The 21,821-nt window shown below is 37.4% G+C and overlaps 1 protein-coding gene across 1 annotated transcript in view; it reads right to left on the bottom strand.

The window, feature by feature from the left end:
- Nucleotides 1-21,821, bottom strand: part of ttll5 (tubulin tyrosine ligase-like family, member 5) — a 92,542-nt gene that overhangs the window by 68,877 nt on the left and 1,844 nt on the right. The window contains exons 4-12 of the mRNA XM_073812422.1: nucleotides 21,292-21,374; nucleotides 21,054-21,160; nucleotides 19,654-19,784; nucleotides 19,449-19,531; nucleotides 18,131-18,200; nucleotides 17,969-18,053; nucleotides 14,335-14,436; nucleotides 13,486-13,577; nucleotides 12,658-12,765 (exon numbers count right to left, since the gene is read on the bottom strand). Coding sequence (XP_073668523.1) covers nucleotides 12,658-12,765; nucleotides 13,486-13,577; nucleotides 14,335-14,436; nucleotides 17,969-18,053; nucleotides 18,131-18,200; nucleotides 19,449-19,531; nucleotides 19,654-19,784; nucleotides 21,054-21,160; nucleotides 21,292-21,374 — 861 coding nt within the window. The remainder of the gene's footprint in view (nucleotides 1-12,657; nucleotides 12,766-13,485; nucleotides 13,578-14,334; nucleotides 14,437-17,968; nucleotides 18,054-18,130; nucleotides 18,201-19,448; nucleotides 19,532-19,653; nucleotides 19,785-21,053; nucleotides 21,161-21,291; nucleotides 21,375-21,821) is intronic.

The following is a 21,821-nucleotide window of genomic DNA, read 5'->3' as shown; positions in this document are numbered from 1 at the left end:
AGCCACATTTCAATTAGCTATTTTTTCACATGCTTGTAGAGAATGGTTTACCAAGACTGGGTTGGTGGACTGTAAATGATTTTAATTGAGCTGTCTCCTCTCTGAAGCACTGACACAAATGTCTTGCACTGACCCTGTGACACCATTGAAAACAGACACCAGACCAGATTATGAAACCTGTTATGCATTGTGTATAATTATAATCCATTCAGGTAAAACTGTTTGTAAAAGCATGTGGTTATGGTTATCCAATCACTGAAGACCTCATCAGATGAGAGATGAGACCACACCATATACATAAATCATATCCAGATGCTTTTCAAGATGTTTCACAAACACAATATGACCTGAATGTCTGATAACTATCATAGACTCTACTGCTGTAGAGATCAGATTTGATTTCACGTGATGAGATTTAATATAGAGTATAATTCAAAGACTCTCCTGAAACCTATTGACCTGCACATGAATGCAGCAATTCAAGTCACCACATGTGTTTCTGACACAAATGCAGTTCCTAAAAGTAAAAAACAGTTAAGATCAATGCGTACTATAGCGTATATGGACTGTGCTCTGCCTATACAGACAGTATCCTAACTGAAATGAAACCTGATAATACGGATGTGCATGAATGGTCAAATATTTGATCTGCAATAATAATTTGAATAGAAGAAATCCTATTGTAATGTTTGTTTGTGTTTAATGCACCATCGCAGGGTTAAGGCCACTGCTCATTCAATGCTTTTTTCACTTCACCTGTACTGTCTATTACAGACTTTAATGTAAAATATACACTCACCTAAAAGATTATTAGGAACACTATACTAATACTGTGTTTGACCCATTTTGCCTTCAGAACTGCCTTAATTCTACGTGGCATTGATTCAACAAGGTGCTGAAAGCATTCTTTAGAAATGTTGGCCCATATTGATAGGATAGCATCTTGCAGTTGATGGAGATTTGTGGGATGCACATCCAGGGCACGAAGCTCCCGTTCCACCACATCAAAAAGATGCTCTATTGGGTTGAGATCTGGTGACTGTGGGGGCCATTTTAGTACAGTGAACTCATCAGTAGCCATCAGAGGATGGGTTCATGGTGGTCATAAAGGGATGGACATGGTCAGAAACAATGCTCAGGTAGGCTGTGGCATTTAAACGATGCCCAATTGGCACTAAGGGGCCTAAAGTGTGCCAAGAAAACATTCCCCACACCATTACACCATTGCATTAATGAGAAATTGAACAGGCACTCCTAATAATCCTTTAGGTGAGTGTACATAAAAATGAGACTTTTAACGCCGGCTTGTCTGTTTTTTGTCCACTGGCTCATGTGTTATTTACTGTAGATGTGCTGCTCTGCCACATCACTGCATCACGAGAGATTTGTTAGCTTTCTGTTATATAGACAGACAACTTTATTTTGTTAATACAGAGATAACTGCAGATGAATAAATGAATATTCAAATATTTGTAATGAAATAAAATATTATTACAATTTTTAATAATATATTACTGAAAAATGCCTACCTCATAAGTGACTGATTTGGATTTTTCTACATAGCCATTACAACATTACAAAATATAGAGACTCGATTCAGTATAGTCTGGCATGTTGCTAATCTTGTGATGTATTACTCATATATCATATATACTCAAAGCACATTGACATCAACGATTAATCACAAAAATGATGATCGTGTGGGTTTTACATTTTTAGTGGTTGGTTATGGCGGCATTCTGAGATCTGACTGGCTAGCATTACAAGTGCATGTGGTCCATCGTAAAGATTGCATGACATTACAGTAACACAAGAAAGCGATTCACAGAAGTCCCAAAGTGCTCTTGCATCACCCTGATGAGTCCGCAAAACGCTTCACGAAGCCAAACACATCTCACATCACTGAGGCAATATGGTTTTACAATCATGCAGTGATGCTTGGCAAAAATACAGTCAGGTGCAAATTATGCAGTGCTGTCAAGAGATACCAGAGACCTTTACGAACCATAATATGATTTACTGTCAGACAGAAATGTGAGGCTAGCAGAGAAGACCACGCAACACAACTAATCCCTAAAATGACACAAAATACTAATGGTGTGTTCACACCAGATGTGAATGAAGCATTACGTGTGAGTGACTTACAAAGACATGATAGACATGGCAGCGCGAATCATGCGATTTGGGTGTTTGATGCGTGTAACACATGCTTTGTGCGAGTTGAAAAATCGAAACTTTGCTCAATATACGCGTTGCATTAACCAATCAGGAGCTTGCTCTAGTAATGATGTGATTACAATGTAGCGAGCTGAGGCAGAAATATGAAACAACACTGGACGACAAAATCATCGTTGCTGTTTTGTGGACACCCAGAGCTATATGACACATTTTTGTTATTTTACAGAAACAGGAATAAAAAGGATTTTGCTTGGAAGAAAGTGAGTGAGGAGATCGGACAATCTGGTAAGTTGTTAACAACGCTCTTTACTCAATTTTACTCAAATATACATATAATCAGTACAAACTAGCTAAAGTAGGCAAATCGTCTTTAAAAAAGTGGTTAACTCAAAAATGTTCAAGCATCCAACTATGTGCGAATAGCGTGATTTAGTCGCTTCATTCGTGTCGGTTGTGTTTTCCATTAAATCTAGCAGTGTTCTTCAACATTTAAAACAAAAAATTTACTATTTAAAATAAAAATTGTATTTACTAAATAAAAAATTCTATTTTTGCCATGATGCATTTGCTCCGCCCCCACAGATGCTCCTCCCCCAAGTACTCAAGTACTCATTTTTCAGACCTGTGGAGTATTCAAAATGAAAACTTGACAAAAATGCACATCCCTCATCTTTGTATACTTTCTTGGATAGAATTACAGGTTTTGATTTTTACATGCCTACCTTTTGGTTGGTAAGTCTGCAAGCCTTTAGGTTGACTTATTGACAAATTCATTTGTACTATGTAGGCAGTAGACAGCAAAGCACCTCAAAAGGTTTTGAAATGGTGCAACAGAAGAGCACATCTTTCCTTAATCAGCTACAAACACTGACACACAGGGCGAGCGGCCCAAACTAATTACTGGAGATGTGCATAAGTATGGTGAACACACATATGAGCATGTCAAACACAAACAGCGTGCGCCGTACACATTTGCACTCTTTCTCCAACCGCGAGCAGTCAGGAGCCCATGTGCAAGGCATTTTCCCCCAATTAGGAGCAGACACGAGCCCTGCCCGCACCTCAGCCCTCACAGGCTCTCCGTCTCTCCTCTCTTGTGCTTTAATGTGTGCTGCGAGGGCCACAAAATATTCACAGCGAGAAAACTAAATAAGCACCAACAAGGGAAGATCAAAGCAGAGCACTGTGCTGAGCCGATGGGTTTTGGACTTGAAAGAAAGCCAGAACCCAAACCAACCACAATACAACAACAATAACAAGCTCATAACCTATCACTGTCTGTCACACTTCACACTGTTGCATCACCGCTGGTTTTGGGTGTCTTTTCATAAACAATACAACACCGGGTGGGGCGGCATGAGGTCACTCGTGATAAATAATGTTTGTCATGAAAGACGTCTACGCTCACGTTATAACTTACGGGCTCCGCTCCAAATTCCAGTCAAAGCTTTACACAGGCAACACTGCATGACACAAATCACGCTTCTCATTGAAAACACACTTGAGACTCAACTCAACATATTCATGCTGTTAGGCTAATGATGCAATAAGAAGAAAAATACACACAAATATTGGATAAAATCAGCAGCAAATGTAAAAAAATTGACCACTTGATTATTTATAGTGTATCTGTGGCTCAATAGTAGAGCATTGCATTCACAATGCAAAAGGTTGCGGTTTGATCTCAGGGAATAGATGTACATGTACTGATATAATGTGACCCGTACTGGCAAAATGAGTCTGAATGAGCACCGTCTAATTTTGAGCTACAGGCCAAAGAAAGTACAAATTAAAACATTTTGGCTGAAATTGATGTTTTCATTAAAAAAAGTACGCTCGTCTAGCGATCTCAAGGGTCTAAATAGTCATTAAACATCTAAAATGATCTTTATTTGTACGTTTTCTGAGAGATGTATTGCCCTAAATGCTTTATCTATACAAAGATGCGTCTACATCCACATGGACGTCTGACATTTTGGTTTCTGGACTTGCTTGATGTTTAAAGAGTTATTAAGAATGAAAAAGTTTGGTATTGAAAGTGACAAGACTCGAAAACGATCTTCCTCGCGCTGACTGACAGATCCGAAGCATACGCAGACGCACATCAGCTCATTTGCATTTTAAAGGACCCAAAAACGTCACATTTTTACTCGCACCTGCAAAGTGTTAATTTTAACATGTTATAATAAATTATCTATAGTATTCTGAGCTAAAACTTCACATATGTACTCTGAGGACACCAAAGACTTATTTCACATCTTTAAAAATCTCATAATATGACCCCTATTAAAATTTTATGAACTATAATAATAAGCTACCATTAGCATTATGCGTAGCGTACAATGCATAAGATCTGGTGAGAACTTGTGACTGCCATTGTTGTTTTTTTCCTGCTATGTGCCTCCGGCCTCCGTGTTCAGCACTACATCACTACACATCGTACGCTGATATTATTAGTATTATTAGGAAGCTAGTTTTTATTACATTTGTATTGTTTTTATTATAGTTTAAGTTTAAAATATGGGTCTTTTTCTACTAAAATCGCATTAACTGCCCTCTGAAGGCCTTTATTAAACGCCTGGAGCTGTGTGGATTAATTCTGTGAAGTATGGATGCACTCAGGGTTTCCACACCTTAGTTAACTTCAAATTCAAGGACCTTTCAAGGACTTTCCAGGTCCAATACCCTCAAATTCAAGGACTAAATGTGGGGACACATTTCAAGTGAGAGCAAGGTTACATCGTGTTACCTTTTAAGATACATTGTTACAGTTCTCTTTCGATGGAACTCGCGCTGCGTCACTGCGGTGACATTTTGTGGACGCCTCCAGGGGTAAGTGCGTCTGAATGTGTATATCAAATTCAACCAATGGTGAGGCTTAACGACAAAGACAGGGTGACGCGGGAGTCAGGAAGTATATCAGCGTTACAGGAATGAGGAAATATGGCAAGAAAGATGCATCGTCTCGTTCCCTTCTCAGGGAACAACAGTTACATACGTAACACAACTATGCAAAAAAGCATTTTGGTATGAATCAACATTCACATACAGAAGATATAAGCATTTAAAGTGAACTGTTTAGCACGTGTGCTTAAAAAGTCTAGAATTGTAATGATATTATCCTACACTACACAGTGAATAATATGGATTTTTTTTTCCAGAAAACTTCTTGCATAAAATAGATTCAAGCACTTTCAATGACCTGTATCTATGTACCGTATGTAGATTTTCAAAACTTCCCAGGTCCTTGAATTTTTTTCCCCAGGTTCACAAACTTTCAAGGATTTCAAGGACCCGTGGGAACCCTGTGCACTGTTTTAGGCTTGAAAGTCGTGAACCTTGTTTTCAACAGTTATAACGCTTGGAAGAGCCAGGACATTTTCTAAAATAAATCAAATTGTGTTTGTCTGAAAAATGATGAACATATATATATCAGACGGCTTGGGGTAGAAGAAATCATTTCGTAATTTAAATTTTTATCCCTTTTGAATAAGCAGGTATTTTGGCTTTTTTACATTTCTATAGGCGTGTAGAAAATAAATATCTGCAATACGCCTTTCTGTTGTTTTAAACTGATTATGAAGTTTATCAAATCTTAAATTTGTCCAATCTAAAATCATCTTAGACCAAGTGACTGAAAAACACCAAGACAGCCAGATTTTTCTTGGCAATGTGTATTGAAATGAAAGAGCCACAATGTGTTGGGCATAAGTTCACACTCACCCCCAAGCGATAATGTGTCTGCTTGTCGCCTTTCAAGCGAGCGTCTTCAAAAATACATGACCGCACAAATGTATGCGGCCACAGAAAGCATAATTCAAAAGTGTGTCTGGCCCAGTAACCGCTGCTAGCAGCTATATTTTAAAACCGTGTTTGTGTAAACTGTGAAATGTGGTGAAGCGGTTGGCAGTGTGTAACAGCTTTAACTCGGGCTAATCAGGAATAAAGAATAACATCTCTTAATCAGCGAGGCATGATGTTAATTCATCACAGGAACGGAGCGATGAAGACAGCAGCATGGGCGGCACACATACCGCAGCAAAACTTCACGACCGCTACATAAACAGGCATGCAGGAGGACAATCAGTCACGCGATCCTTTACACGGCAAAGACTCTCAAATGAGATAATCACAAATGTAGATGTTTACTTGTATATTTAATTCAATCCAGTCACTTTCATAAAGCAATGAGCAGACTGTAAAACGTGGTCACAAATCGCAGCATTGACTGGCCATTTAGACAAACTTTGAATAGTGCGGCAAAAAACACAAACTGAAAATTTTGCTAAAGCCAAAGAGTGAAGTGAGATGTTACTGCAACGTGATGAAAGACTGCAAACTTCGAGTGCCTATGATGCAAGAAATCTTTATGATCTCAGACTGCTCAGGGTGCAGTGAAGTCTGTATAAAGAAGCATTCAAATGCGCTCTGTATGAATGGCCATTAAACACACACACACATAAAGAGGCTCATTTATTCATGAGCAGGGGTCTGTTTCTTCTTTTCACGTCTGAGGTGAAAAGGGAATAAAGATCATGTTACAGGAGCTCATTTAAAAAACAGCTGAAAAAAGACAAGCCCGCCACTAATTCACGTCCAAACAATCAGGAGCATATTTTAACTCTTAATGGTTGATGGAACGGGTCGTGTGGCGCTGATCCAGACTGGGTGATTTTTTCAGTGCTTAAGACGGTTCGTATTTATTACTCTGCTGATTTATCTTCTTATTGCTGTATTTTCTTATTGTGATAAACATGTCAATAATCTATCCAGGGTGTACCCAAGATACTGGCATCTGAGTGAAGCTCCAGGCCCTCGTGACCCTGGATGGATAAACATTTAAACAAGGATGAGAGTGAAGTATAGATAAACCTTCATCTGTTTACAGAATCAATCCCATCAGTCTCTGATACTCCACTGCATAATAAAAGATGAATAGATAAATTCATAGAAATGAATAGTAAACCATCAGTGCAATAATGTAAAACATCTCTGCAAAAGCAAATGCAAATGCAAAGCAAAACCTCTTTCTGGTCGACATTGTTGCTAGTTATACATACTCACAGTCAGACCACCCAGACCAGCACTGCATCTGAATGTTCACTCATATGATATAATGTGAATATTTCTTTATAACTGCTTACTTGACAACACTTTGATTAACCTGAAGAAATTGCATTCACTAAACACTTTATTTTTTTTTTATTCACATCTGACATATTCCGAGCACCTGATATAATTGTGTCGCCCCATTATAACCACATTACACATTGTTATGCAGGTTGTATTGTATAAATGATGCTTCTGTCTGTGATATGAGCCATTTGATGTTATTAAACCTGTGTGTTCAATCTGTGGGCTCTTTATTCATAATCACACTGTATCCATCACATTCCACTCATGCACCTGCATGGGCGGCTCATTTTCAGTCATGTGATGCGGTGAAGTGAACCTGCCTCCACTCCAGGTGACCCATCATTCAGGATGAGATGAGGGCATAAACTGGGTACAGGGTAAAGATATCACTTTCATGCTGGTAATGCTCAGATAATGAAGCCGTGATATTACAGCCTCAACAAGTGACACCTAGAGAGGAAATATTATGTCTACATAAATGTTACACCGCCAGACACTGAGATGAAGAAAATGAAAGTATTGAGAAAAGTAAGAATGCCAGCATATAAACCATTTCCGTCTCAGGTAAAAGCAGGCATCTTACCTTGTTGTTTTGAGAGTGTACTATACTATACTTTAAAATACCACCTACATAGAGGTCACATTAGGGTTAGGAACAAAGCTCATGCATTATTCTGTGATGCATTTTATTTTAGGGCTGCATAATAATTAATCGACTAATCGTTTGCAGAATAAAAGTTTTTGTTTACACTATATATGTGTATGTAAAAATAAATACACACACACACACACACACACACACACACACACACACACACACACACACACACACACACACACACACACACACACATGTATAATTTTAAATAAATATATATTTTAACATTAAGTATTTATATACAATATAAATAACATATAAATATAAAAATTTATATACACATGTTGATATATATATTTAAATATTTACATGTGTTTGTGTGTATTTATTTTTACATAATTATTATACACAGTATACACACATAAATGATGTAAACAAAAACTTTTATTCTGCAAACGATTAGTTTGTGATTGTCTTTAATAAAGCGATCTGGCACATCAGGAGAACTAAATTACCATAAACTGTATGTTTTTATCAAACTGAATGATGAAAAGCTATTTAAATTGACTAGTACTTTGTCTGATTTGTTTTATCACTATTTATTGGTAGAAATCCAAGTATCTATTTTCTTTTTAGATTTGATGTTTTTATTGTATATGTTATGTTGTATGGTCTTGTGTGAGCCAATTCACCAAAATGAATTCCAGGTGATGTGGGCCGCTCTGGCAAAATAAAGACTTGAACTTGAATGATGAGTTAATGTGCCAGATTTACAAACAGCTTGTGCCAGTGCAAACCATCATTTTGGTGTTAAATAAGTATACTGTATGGATTTACTAAAGACCTGCAGTGGATATTAGCGCGGAAAAAGTGTGGTCTGGTTAATTTTGCGTATGCATTTGTAGGAGTTTCCCTTTCAGACGCAAAATTTATGGGAGGAGATGATTTAAATGATTTACGCAATGTGATTTACGAATGTTTGCATGTGTGATATTACTATTATTTGCGCAATAATTTATCCCTAAAAAGCATGTCTTAAATCATTTTGTGCTTTTAATGGATGCAATTGTAATCGATAAGAGGAGGCTTGGCAGAGACAGAACAAGGCAGAGGATTTTTCCACACGTAAAAGTTTATTTGTAATTCCAGAAGAACATATTATTAAAAATATTGTTATGTTATTTTTTATTTGAGTCACAGAAGTCGTCACACAATACCAGGTGTTTCAAAACTTCTTGTAGACCTTAATAATTTGTCCTCTGGTTGTTTTCAGTGTACTTTGGCTTTGTTTACTGGGATTTCACATCCCGAATTTTTAGCTCTGATGTCCGTGGTGCTGAACTCAAACGCATGCGTTAGTAAATCACCCACCTGTAGATCAGTTCTGCTTATTTGTGACTTTGCATTAATTTACGCTGCTCTTAGTAGATTGTGTTGGTCATTATGGAAATCAGCTGCTGCATCTGTTTTATTTAATTTGCGCCTTTTTTGTAAATAACCCACAGATATTACCACTCCCATTGGCGCTTTTGGAATTGCGCCTTCACGCTAATTTACCCCGTTTAGTAAATCTGGCCCTAAAGCTCTTAAATCAAAACATTGATTGAATCTCTCAGAGTCAGTAAATACTTTTGGGTAAAATGTGCTTGAGATCATGAAGGTAGTTAACACCCCATAAGAGCTTAGAATGAGAAACATTTGGGCTATAAACAATAAATATTTCTGCAGTGTTTCTTTGGCAGTCAATACTAGGCATTCAAATCTATCACACTTCTAGATGACTTCTAGATGAAATCTATCAGACTTCTTTATAACCTGCACAGCATATCTATATTTACAGTCACCACATTAAAACCGAGGGGCAACCTTCCGATCTCTCTGATGAAGCCAATACATAAGTGACTTAAACTGCAATTCATCGACTGGCCACTAGAGGCTCCAAACAGGAGTCAATTCCCATAGACTCGCATTTTAAAAATGCCCAACTTTACAGTAGAAAATAATGTGTTTACAGCCTGGTACAAAAAAGTGTTTTTGGTCTATAAAGCTAATTTTGCCCTTCATGACATCTGGAAGGGGGGTGAATTTTTTGTAACTCATCCGTTTAAATTATATTAAGCCTTAAACTTCTGCATAATTAATGGTGTAGACACTGCTGTCGCTAGAATCGAGCTAGGTGGGCGTGATTTCATCAACCAGCCACCTCAGCTTCACCCATGTCCCGCCTCTTTACCCATTTTCGGTTTTCCGAGAGTGATTTGCGGTGATGCGCGGCCAAATGGCGACGACAGGCAATGCCTACTTTAAGCTTCAAAAGCGATCTTCACAAACCAATGGGTGACGTCACGGACACTACGTCCATATTTTTGACAGTCTATGAGTAAAACATAATGCTGATCTAGAAATCTTGCTCAAAACCACATCAGTCACAAGTGAGAATCAAACCAGCAACGTTCAGGTTACAAGCCCGACTCTAACCATTACCTCATTCACACAGCACTTTGGTCCCAGAAAATACCTATAAAATTGGCAGACAAGTTCCTGTGTGAATGCAAACACATCCCATAAATGTCCTTGGAACGCTCCTGGAAAGAGGACCTAACCTTGCCGTAAGATACCCGGAAAGCCCTCAGTGTGAACAAAACGCAGAAACAATGGCGCGTGTTTTTTATGGCAACATGAAGTTATGATGGTTCAGCTCTTTAAAATGAGGGGTTTGCATGCAGATTAACATTCACAATGAGAAATGTTTGCAAGGCGGAGATCATTCAGCAGCATATAAGAATAGCGCATCACACGCTCATATGAGTTTATAATAAACAAAAATGCATGTGTGTCATCTCAACAAGACAAATCGTTCAGCTCTTTGAAATGGGGGTTTTAAATGCACATCAACAAACACGATGAGAAATGTCTGCAAACTGGACCGAAGGAGCTTGTCAAATATAAACTCTGAAGCTGAGATTATTCACCAGCGTACTGGAACGGCACGTCACGCGCTCCTTTATAGTCTTATCATAAACAAAAATGCACACGAGTGGTTTCTGGAGAGAGAATTAATGGATAATAAGCAAACTTCAGATGTAGTGTGAATTAACCAAAAAACAAACGATCCCGGACAAATCCCAGATGCATTTCCCGTGTATTTTCCATAATGTCTGTGTGAAAAGAGCTCATTAGGCCACGACTGTCCCATGATTCATGAATATACACTGTGACCATAATCAGTTTTGATTTATAAGTATTACCATTTGTTCGATTAGGCTGATAAGTATAAATGCATGGTGGTCATAAAGTGATGGACATGGTCAGAAACAATGCTCAGGTAGGCCGTGGCATTTAAATGATGACCAATTGGCTGAAAAGTATATTATTTCTTTATACCATGTTTCTAAAAAATTTATTTATTTTTCTATTGTATTATAATGTTTTGATGTCTGCCTGGGTGTTTTAAAGGTCTGTTTAGAATAACAAAAAATGATTACACATGGGCAGTTTCCCAGAAAATGTGAACTATATCACTGAACGATCATGTTTTTAACAAAGGAATTAAATGTTTGTATTTTTAATAGTGCCTAATGATTCGATCATTACTTATATATATCTTAAATAAATGTTCACAGTATAGTCAAGCTTACTGCGTTTACACTGCCCTCAAATTCAGTTCATTTATAGTCAACATCTGGAAAGAGAATTTCTTTTTAAAAGTAATTATTTTGGTTTATTTGATAAACATTTTAACAATAAACATGTATGAGGTCATATTGCAGCTCAACAGGGTGCCGCTATTCATGAAAGATGAGAAACATGAGTAAAGCTTGAAAGAAAATTATTTTTAACAGCACAGTCTTCTGTGGTTTGGTACGCTTGCAAAACTATATTGAATTTTAATTTTAATCAGTCTAAATACATCTTATACCCCTTTCAGAAGTCAAAGTGTGTTTAAGCATTTAGATTGTTTCCAAATGTAATGCAAGTGACTACCACGTCCAAAGTAAGTTTTCCCATGTTGTGTGTAAGTGAAAATTTGTTTTTAACTGATAGCAGACTCTACCTGCAGGCGTTTATGATTATACACACAAATATACTGCTAATAATAATAATAATAATTAGTCATTTTTAGAAAAGTCCACCGTCCTTAAGCTGTGTTACTGACTGGACTATATGATCATATCAAAACACAACATTTCTATATACACTCACCTAAAGGATTATTAGGAACACCATACTAATACTGTGTTTGCCTTCAGAACTGCCTTAATTCTACATGGCATTGATTCAACAAGGTGATGAAAGCATTCTTTAGAAATGTTGGCCCATATTGATAGGATAGCATCTTGCTGTTGATGGAGATTTGTGGGATGCACATCCAGGACACAAAGCTCCCATTCCACCACATCCCAAAGATGCTCTATTGGGTTGAGATCTGGTGACTGTGGGGGCCATTTTAGTACAGTGAACTCATTGTCATGTTCAAGAACCCAATTTGAAATGATTCGAGCTTTGTGACATGGTGCATTATCCTGCTGGAAGTAGACATCAGAGGATGAGTACATGGTGGTCATAAAGGGATGGACATGGTCAGAAACAATGCTCAGGTAAACGATGCCCAATTGGCACTAAGGGGCCTAAAGTGTGCCAAGAAAACATCCCCCACACCATTACACAATTGCATTATTGAGAAATTGAACAGGTATTCCTAATAATCCTTTAGGTGAGTGTAGATTTATATTATGAACTCTTACCGAAGCAATTGCACCGATGAGGGACGAACATCTTGCAGGCCGTGGCGATGTGAATCTCAGCACTTAAGACGGCTTTTATAATCAAATCCTCAATCTGACCCATAAGCACTGACAAACACAACACAAACATTCCTATTAACAAATCAAATCTTAATTTATTGCAATGACAGCAATGCACAAACACTTAAACAGATTAAGTGAATACTGTGATAGAAACTGTTTACAAAAGTTCTTGAAGGAGATTTTCAGTAAATACAGATTTATTCTGGGCCGGTTCTTCACACATGTACTGTATGAGGCATGTAAACTACTTTATGATACTGTCATTTGGAAAATCATTGGCAGTGTGAATGAACCAAAAATCAAACCGTCCCAGACAAATCCCAGGCGCATTTTCTGTTTATTTTCCGTAATCTCTGTGTGAACAGGACTATACTGATAAAAAATGTAAGTAGTTTTGAATAAATGCATCTGCTAAAATGCATAAATGTAAATTTGACACAGTACTTTATTATGAAAATGTACAATATCCAATCACAAAAAAGGACTAAACCAGTGTTTAAATTGGCAAACCAAAGATGTTTAGGGATGTTGTGTTAAAGGACTAAACATCACACGATTAACCAATGAAAATGACTTTTCCTTTTGTGAAATGTGTCTGGGTTTGGAACAACATCAGTACAAGTAAATATCTACGGATCAATTTTCAGGACGAAAATGTAAATCAAAACATTACTGAGTTTTCTTTGAGGTTCAGACTATCTGTAAATGAGCAGTTATGAGTGTCAAAATGAAAGTACATAATTATGTAAGCAAAGCTTTACTCACATGTGGTGTCTTTGCCTTCTTGCCTCAAATATCTCAGCATGGCACTCATGCTCCATTTGTTCCCATAATCCTCTACTTCAGGGTCATCACAGCTGAAAGGAAGAGAAGCCATGACTGTCAGCGCTGCCAAAACAACACTAACAAATGAGCAGAATGCAACAATGTTGACATGCTTAACAAACACGGGGATTAGTTCGTATCTGACATCACATTCCAGAGCCTTTGGGAGAGAGGAACAATGGCGGGTGATTATTTCACCACAGCTCCGATCTGTTCCAATTACTGTAACATTAACAATGGCAAAGGTTTACCGTATAAAGCCTCCAGACCTAACACATGCTAATGATCAGCCAAAATCATCAGGCATTTATTAGGATCAACAATATAAAGGTGTTAGCTGATTAGATGGTCTTATTTGCTTCGTCACATTACTGGCCAAACTAATGATGATGAACACAGCTGTGATGGATATATGGGTTATATTTTGTTGTCCTTACATTTTTGTCTTATAACGTATCATTTAAAAAATTGATGTGATGTCATGCTACATTATACTGTGAATACAGTCACTGTGCTGCACCACACATTTTAGTACTAAAGAATTGCATTCATAAGATTGAAGGTTGTCTCATTTGTCATTGAGTGCCCCCTCATGGTCGGTATACAAACTTTTGCCTGGCCTGCACCGGTACAGGCTTCACAGTAAACAATTACACAGCAGCTCCTGCCAGCTGACCTGCCAGTGCTCACCTAACCAGAGAATGCTCACCTAACCCGGCCGTAAGTGAACCAAGGGCTCACCTGAACTGACCCGTGTGTGCTCAGCAGACCCAATCCGAGCGTGCTCACCTGACATAGTCGCTGCTCTTTTTGTTGACGCTGTAGTTGGTCAGATGCATGAATTGGTTTTTGATGTTTGCTGTGGCACGGTCATACTTCACTGTGGCAAACCTACAACACACACCAGCCAAAGATACAAACATTTATACAACAGACATTTAGAGTACAACTGACCTGTTGAAAATAATAAATATGTACAGTACCAAAGCAAGCAGTCTTGTGAAAACATGAAATTCCTGCTACATGTATTTTCATCTAATATATCTGATACTAATGTGGCAGGTAAACAGAGTTTGTAGAAAAGTCCAATTTAAACATGCCAGTCCAGCGTTTTGAATATACATGATCCTATTCATCGTGATGTATGACACACACTATGATACACAGATGGTAGAGCACACTACAGATTACTTTAATTGACAAAATGTTGTTTCTGAATATATAAGTTTAAAATACAAGCTGTTTTATATTTTTATGTGATTGAAGCTTGCTTTACTTTTCCCAGCCATTGACCAGTTAACTTGTCAATTAAAGGTGCAGTGTGTACATTTTAGCGGCATCTAGTGGTAAGGTTGCGAATTGCAACAAACGGCTCAGTCCACTGCTCACCCCTCGCTTTTGAAACGCATAGAGAAGCTACGGTAGCTGCCACCAGAAAACATGTCATCGTCGGAGACAACTTAGTAAAAAAAATTGTCCGTTAAGGCTTCTGTAGAAAAATGGTGGCACAAAATGGCGACTTCCATGTAAGGGGACCCTCGCTGTATGTAGATAAAAAGGTCTCGTTCTAAGGTAATAAACACATAACGGTTCATTATGAAAGGTCTTTATACACCCCTGATCATATAGTTTTGTATATTATTTTGCATTTCTGTCAAGAGATCCTTCTAAAAATTACTCACTGCACCTTTAAGAGAAAACGCTTCCCTGCCAATGACGAGTTTTTCCGGCTTTCCGTAATACCGCTATTATCCACCAGGCTCTTCTCCAATTTATAAACCAGGAAGTATTTCCCTAGGGCAAACAGCTGTATGTCCGTGTCAGTTTTGAGGATCACTCTGAATCTGATCTAAATCAAAAGTCCTTTACAAAAATGAAATTATCTCAGCTCTTTGCTCAAAATTCGGTGTGTTTTTTTTTAAAGAAACCTACTCATATTTGAGAAGTGATCATAAAAGAAAACAAATGAAGGAAAAAACTATTTTTATGAAAGCAGAGGGTCTGTTCTTTCACTTAATATTTTATATGTTTATATATTTAAAGAAGAACATTTTCTGGAAGGCAAAACTTTTGTGAAAATCATAGAAAATGCTGGCGCTGGCTGGCAACTTTAAAAAAAGAGGTAACACTTTATTTTACGGTGTCTTTGTTACACATGCTACATGTAATTATTATAGTAATAACAGTTTATTATGCATAGTTACATGCAACTTACCCTAAACCAAACCTTTATCCTAACCCCAACCCTATAGTAAGTACATGTTGTTAATAATTATTACTTAGTACTTAAATTTATAATTACACTGTAACAGTGATACCGTAAGAAAAAGAGTGACCAAAAAAAAATGCTGGCGGGGAAAGAGTTAAAAGTATTTCTTTACTTTAGTGCCAACTCATTATGCTTAATAGTTTATTGATAATACTGCTATAAACCACCATCGCAAACAGTATCAGAAATAACTTGGTAAGGTTATGATCCTAAAACTGTCCTAATGCACATCATGGGCATTCCCAAGGCTTTTCAAGGTGAGAACGCCACATGTGGAAGAAGAATTTCCTGGCATGCAGAGAGCACCTGAATGTCTTCAAAGCTTCTAGGATCTCAGAGATAAAAGTTGGGTTGGGAAAAGTTCCAGAATGTACCGCCAGCAGTTCATAAGTGAGTGTGCTGAAAACAAACCCGAGTGTCAGTCGGTAAAGGCAACGAGAGCGCCAAGCCTAATAGAGGTAGGCCAAGCGTTTTACACACACCAGACCACAGCGACCCACAATGCACTGCACATCCACTTCCCACAGTCCTATCATCCAAAAACCAGAGCTTCTCACTCGCACGTCTGAGAAAACGCTCTTCGCTTCATGTCAGAAACAGACTAGCGTGTTTATATGTAAAGAGAATGTGTTTCACAGGCCAGGAACAGACGGACGGACGGGAGCAAATGCGAGACGAATGTGATATTTCCATAGCTGCTGAGCAGTGAGAAATCTTTCCCATTCTTTAAAAACTTCTCTATAGATAGACAATTACATGAGACTCAGGATATGCTCAATTCATTCTTGGTGCTCAATGGATTCTTAAAAATATCTTCAGGAAAAAGGTTTGTGAATGTTCTTCCAGCAATGAGACAATGGAAATCTTTGTTTGAGCCTTAAATGAGTTTGTCCAACTGTACTGGAAACACATCTGCTGCCATCTAGTGTTAACATCACGTAACCATCTCTTCACTTTAATATTTTGCTTCTCTGAATATCATCTGTTTAATATTTTCACCACAAACCTTAAATTCAATCTGTTCTTCAGTCTGTAAAAACAAGCAAAATCATCCATATAAATCGTGGATATAATAGTAGTCCATAGGGTTAAACAGAAATCTGATTTCAAATCAGAAAACATCTGATAATCTCATATTTTATTAGGTGAAAGCAGCAGCTTAACATGAATATGACATCAGTGGAAATACGGAACAGAACTTTTTACAAAATATTTTTAACGGTAAGCGACAGCATGTCACAGTTAATTGCTAAGAAAAATAAACTTGAATTAAACCCTGAACAGTTAAACCCTTAAAGTATCAAAACCTTCCTAGTTCTACTTTAACTCTTTCTCTGTCAATGACGAGTTTTTACGGCAATCCATATTTCTGCTATTATCCAGTAGGTGTCGCTCTTACCCAACTTATAAAACACTGAAGCATCCACTGATCCAAAAACAGTAAAAACTCTGTGTTTTGATCTTTTCTCTTAATCTGATCTTCAACAAAAGTCCTTTACAAAACTGCATAAATCTCAGCAATTTTGTATTTTTGAAGAAACCTACCCATATTTGAGAGGTGATAAAAAGAGAAAAAATGAAGATAGGATCAAACATGTTTTTTTTTTAAGCAGAGGGTCTGTTCTTTCATGTTTTCTGGAACGGATTAAACTTTTGTGAAAATCATAAAAAGTGCTGGTGCTGACTGGCAATTTTTTTTTTAAAGCTGGCAGGGAAAAAGTTAAGACATTCAATCCTCTAAAATAATAAATATAGTAGTATATTATTTTGTAATATTATTTGTTTCTGTAGCTAAATTGGTAGAGAGTATAGTGTTAGCAAGGCAAAGGTTGTGGGTTTGATCCCCAGTGAATCCACATACTAAAAACATGTACACCTTAAAACAGATCCATATTCTGATTAAAGCATCAACCAAATGCTTATATGTACAAATGTATATATTTAGTCATTAATTAAAGTCCACAGAAACAACATTTACAAGTTTAACTTCAATAATCTGACATATTTCTCGATGAAGAAGATTATTAAATTATTAATGTAGGAGTCATTTTTGAATTTAATGATAAACAGATTTGACCTGGCTAATACGGTAAAAGACAGCTGTCCTTTAAACCACTGTCATGTATTCAACATGTTATAAATGATGTGAATTACCTGGCGAGCCCCTCCTCATAGAGATAAATGAGCAGAGGATCAAATGAAGTCACCAGCACATAGAGACGCACATCAAACTTAAAACCTGCAGGAGAATCAAAGAGACTTCAATCTCATACTGAATGTAACACAGAACACATACAGATGATAGTGCAAACTCACCGTCGATCAGCAGTGGATTACTGATGTATCGTGATATCAAAATATTCTCATCCAGCTGGATCTGACTCAACTGAGTGAGAAAGAAATCAACATTTCATCAAACAACTGCTAGTTTATAAAGTCAAAATAAAGTATAGCGATAGATACAATACCCATGATTCAAATTACATACAAAACAGTGTTTATAACAAACTCTTCAAATATCAAAGTCTTTCTAAATGTGTGTTAGGGTAAAACAAAAGGACTCCAGACTGCCCCCAAATGGTGGCATTTTGCCCCTAAAATTTGAGAGTGTGCCACTGAATTTTACATCAGGTCGCACATGTGCAACCAGTAAATTTGACCTTTTTTCCAAAAGTGCACAATAAAATGTGGCCACTGTGCTCCTAGTGAAAAAAGTTAGTCTGGAGCCCTGAACATCTAAAGAACATTGCATTAGCAGCACAAAAGTTGGTTTCAACTCAAGGAACACACATGATAAAAATGTATACCTTTTAATGCAATGCAAGTCACTTTTGGATGAAAGCATCTCCCAAATTCAAGAATGTTAATATCATTTAAAAATGTCTGGTTTCCTTCTGTATTTCATTTGATTATGTTTTTTAATTAATACTTTTAAATGAGTACACCATTCAGGTGTCAGTTTTATTACATAACTATTAATTATTTATTACATAAATCCCAAATACGAATGATTAGATGTCACCCTGGACCACAAAACCATTCATAAGGGTCATATAATAATAATAATTACTAATCAAAATTAATAATTAAGATTTCCATTGATGTTTGGTTTGTTAGGATAAGATAACATTTGTCAGATATACAACTATTTGCAAATCGGAAATCTGAGGGTGCAAAAAATCTAAATATTGAGAAAATCGAAGTAAAGTTGTACAAATAAAGTCCTTAGCAACACATATTACTAATGATAAATACATTTTGATGTATATAGGGTAAGTATGGTATATTTACAAAATATCTTTATGGAACATGATCTTAGCTTAATATCCTAATGATTTTTTTAGAAATAAAATCAATAATTTTGATCCAAACAATGTATTTTTGGCTATTGCTACAAAATATACCTGTGTGATTTATGACTGCTTTTGTGGTCCAGGATCACTAAATTGTTAAATTGTTTGTGACATTTTGTTTTTTGCATATATTTGCAAAATAAAAAAATTTATTGTGTTCCATTATTATGAGGCATTTTTATGTTAAAAAGGGGATAAAAATCTAATTATATATTCCACAAAAGAAAGACATAAATAAGGATAAGTAAATGACAGATTTCTTATTTTCTCTGATCACTTACACTGTTGACCAGGTAGATGCCTCGGCCCCTGGAGGACGCCACTGGTTTGATGATCCATGGGCCCTTGTCTTTGCTGAAGGAGCCTGAGGTTCACATGTGAACAGAGATAATGTTATAAACACACACATTCTTCTTATTCATGCTACAGTACATTAACAGGCAAACACGCGTCTGATTGGTCAGAGGGAGATTGATGTCCACTCACTGCTGAATTCCTGGTAGTCGGCAGGAAGCACAAAGGTTTGGGGTACGATGTGAAAGTTTTGAAAGCCGTGGGTTTGCTGCATCCTCTGGATGTTTTTGTAAAGCCGATCTTTCCGCGTGAGCTCGTACGACCTGGAAAGCAACCGGAGCATTGACCGTAACTGTGAAGGATGAGGTTAATATCTGAGATAGCGAGAGGAAAATAAACCCTTGAAATAACAGCACAGCAGCAAAACATGGCTGCTTTGATTTACTGCGTTGTTTTAAAGAGACACCACAGGCGTCCAAACCAAACATGCTCGGCACAAACGGCCAATAAACACACGCTATCAGCCCACTGAGTGAGTCTGTGTTGTGTGTGTGTGTGTGTGTGTGTGTGTGTGTGTGTGTGTGTGTGTGTGTGTGTGTGTGTGTGTGTGTGTGTGACAAAATCAAGTTAGACTGTTGATCTGTATTGAAATAAACTGAGAGTTGAGTATTCAGGAGGTTTTCAAACAGAGTCACACTAAAGCCCTTTTCACACAGACATTCCGGGAAATACACGTAAAATGCATCCTGGATTTTTCCGGAATGGTTAAGAGTTTTTGTTTGTTCACACTGCCAAGATTACACGACATCTGATGGTCCCGGAAAGACACCTGACCTGTTGAAAGTCCCGCCCTCTCTTCTACGCAGCGTCTGAAGTTTGCATATTATATATTATTTCTCTCTCCAGAAACAACTCGCGTGCATTTTTGTTTATAATAAGACTACAAAGGAGCGCGTGAACGCACAGTTCTATGCTGGTGAATGATCTCAGCTTCAGAGTGGATATTTGACATGCGGGTATTTTCGTTTATTATAGCTCAAATGAGCACGTGACGCGATATTCTTTTATGCTGCTGAATGATCTCCGTTTCAACGCAGTAAGTGACGAGCTAACTTACCTGATATCTGCTTCAGTCCAGTTTGCTGACATTTCCCGTCGTGAATGTTGTAAATCCCTCATTTTAAAGAGTTGAACCAACTTCATGTTGCCATGACACGCGCGTCCTCACTACGGCACGTGCGTCATTGTTTATGCGTCTCATTTATCATTTCCTGATAACTGCTTCAATCTGGTTTGCACCATTTCTCGTGGTGAATGTTTATATGCATGTTATCTCTCGTTGTATGGAGCTGAACCATAACTTGTGTTGTGATGATGACGCGCGCGTCCTCACTTCGACACGCCCTTTAGGGCATTCTTGCGGCTTCTTGTTCACACAGAGGGTTACCCGCGTATCTTACTAGGTCCTCTTTCCGGCAACGATCCCAGAAGATTAACGGAACGAGTTTTTGTTCACACAGACACTTGTCTGGCAATTTTACGGGTATTTTCTGGGACCAGAGGTCTGTGTGAATGGGGTTCAACAGACACACCTGGGAAAATGGTTGACTTTTTGGAAATCCTGTAGACTGTGCATAAGGTAAGGCTTTAGGTGCGAGCCCGTCCACATCAGGTTAAACTCATTGCTGTTTGGGTGAACCTTAAAATCAAAACATACTTATTATGTTGTATCACTGCCTAGCGTATGCTGCCTCAAATACTAACAGTCTGCAGCCCACAATTAATGTTGTGTAGTATTTTAGTAAAAGAGTATGTAAGTGTTGTGTTTACCTCATGAAATCCATGATTGACTAATATGTTACGAACAAGACGACTCTCTGTACGCACAATCTTGAAGGCCAGGTTATATTTCTCTACAGAGAAAGAAAGAAAACCAGAAACTAAAATACTGTGACTAACATTATAGTGCCACTGAAGCAAAGATCAGTCATTTGAATATAAGTTTTACCTGTATGTGTAGTTATAATACATTTTGATTTCAGTAAATCGCTTGGGGTATCATGACATCATCTCAGTAACAATAAATTCAATTCGTGAAATGGATGATATTCATGAACTGAAAGCGAGCTAATTCCAAACCCTGATCCAAGGTACTGTACAGTGGTTTTGTGTTAAAGGGGACATTTCATAAGACTTTTTAAAATATCAAATAAATCTTTGGTGTCCCCAGAGTACATATGTGAAGTTTTAGCTCAAAATACCACACAGATTATAAATGATAACATGTTAAAATTGCCAATTTGTAGGTGTGAGCAAAAATGTGTCCTTTTAAATGCGAATGAGCTGTAGAAATGCAAACA

The sequence above is a fragment of the Paramisgurnus dabryanus genome, chromosome 17, assembly GCF_030506205.2.
Source record: "Paramisgurnus dabryanus chromosome 17, PD_genome_1.1, whole genome shotgun sequence".
NCBI classification, from domain to species: Eukaryota; Metazoa; Chordata; class Actinopteri; order Cypriniformes; family Cobitidae; genus Paramisgurnus; species Paramisgurnus dabryanus.
The sequence above is the reverse complement of the archived record's forward strand: the minus strand, read 5'-3'. Positions and strand labels throughout refer to the sequence as shown.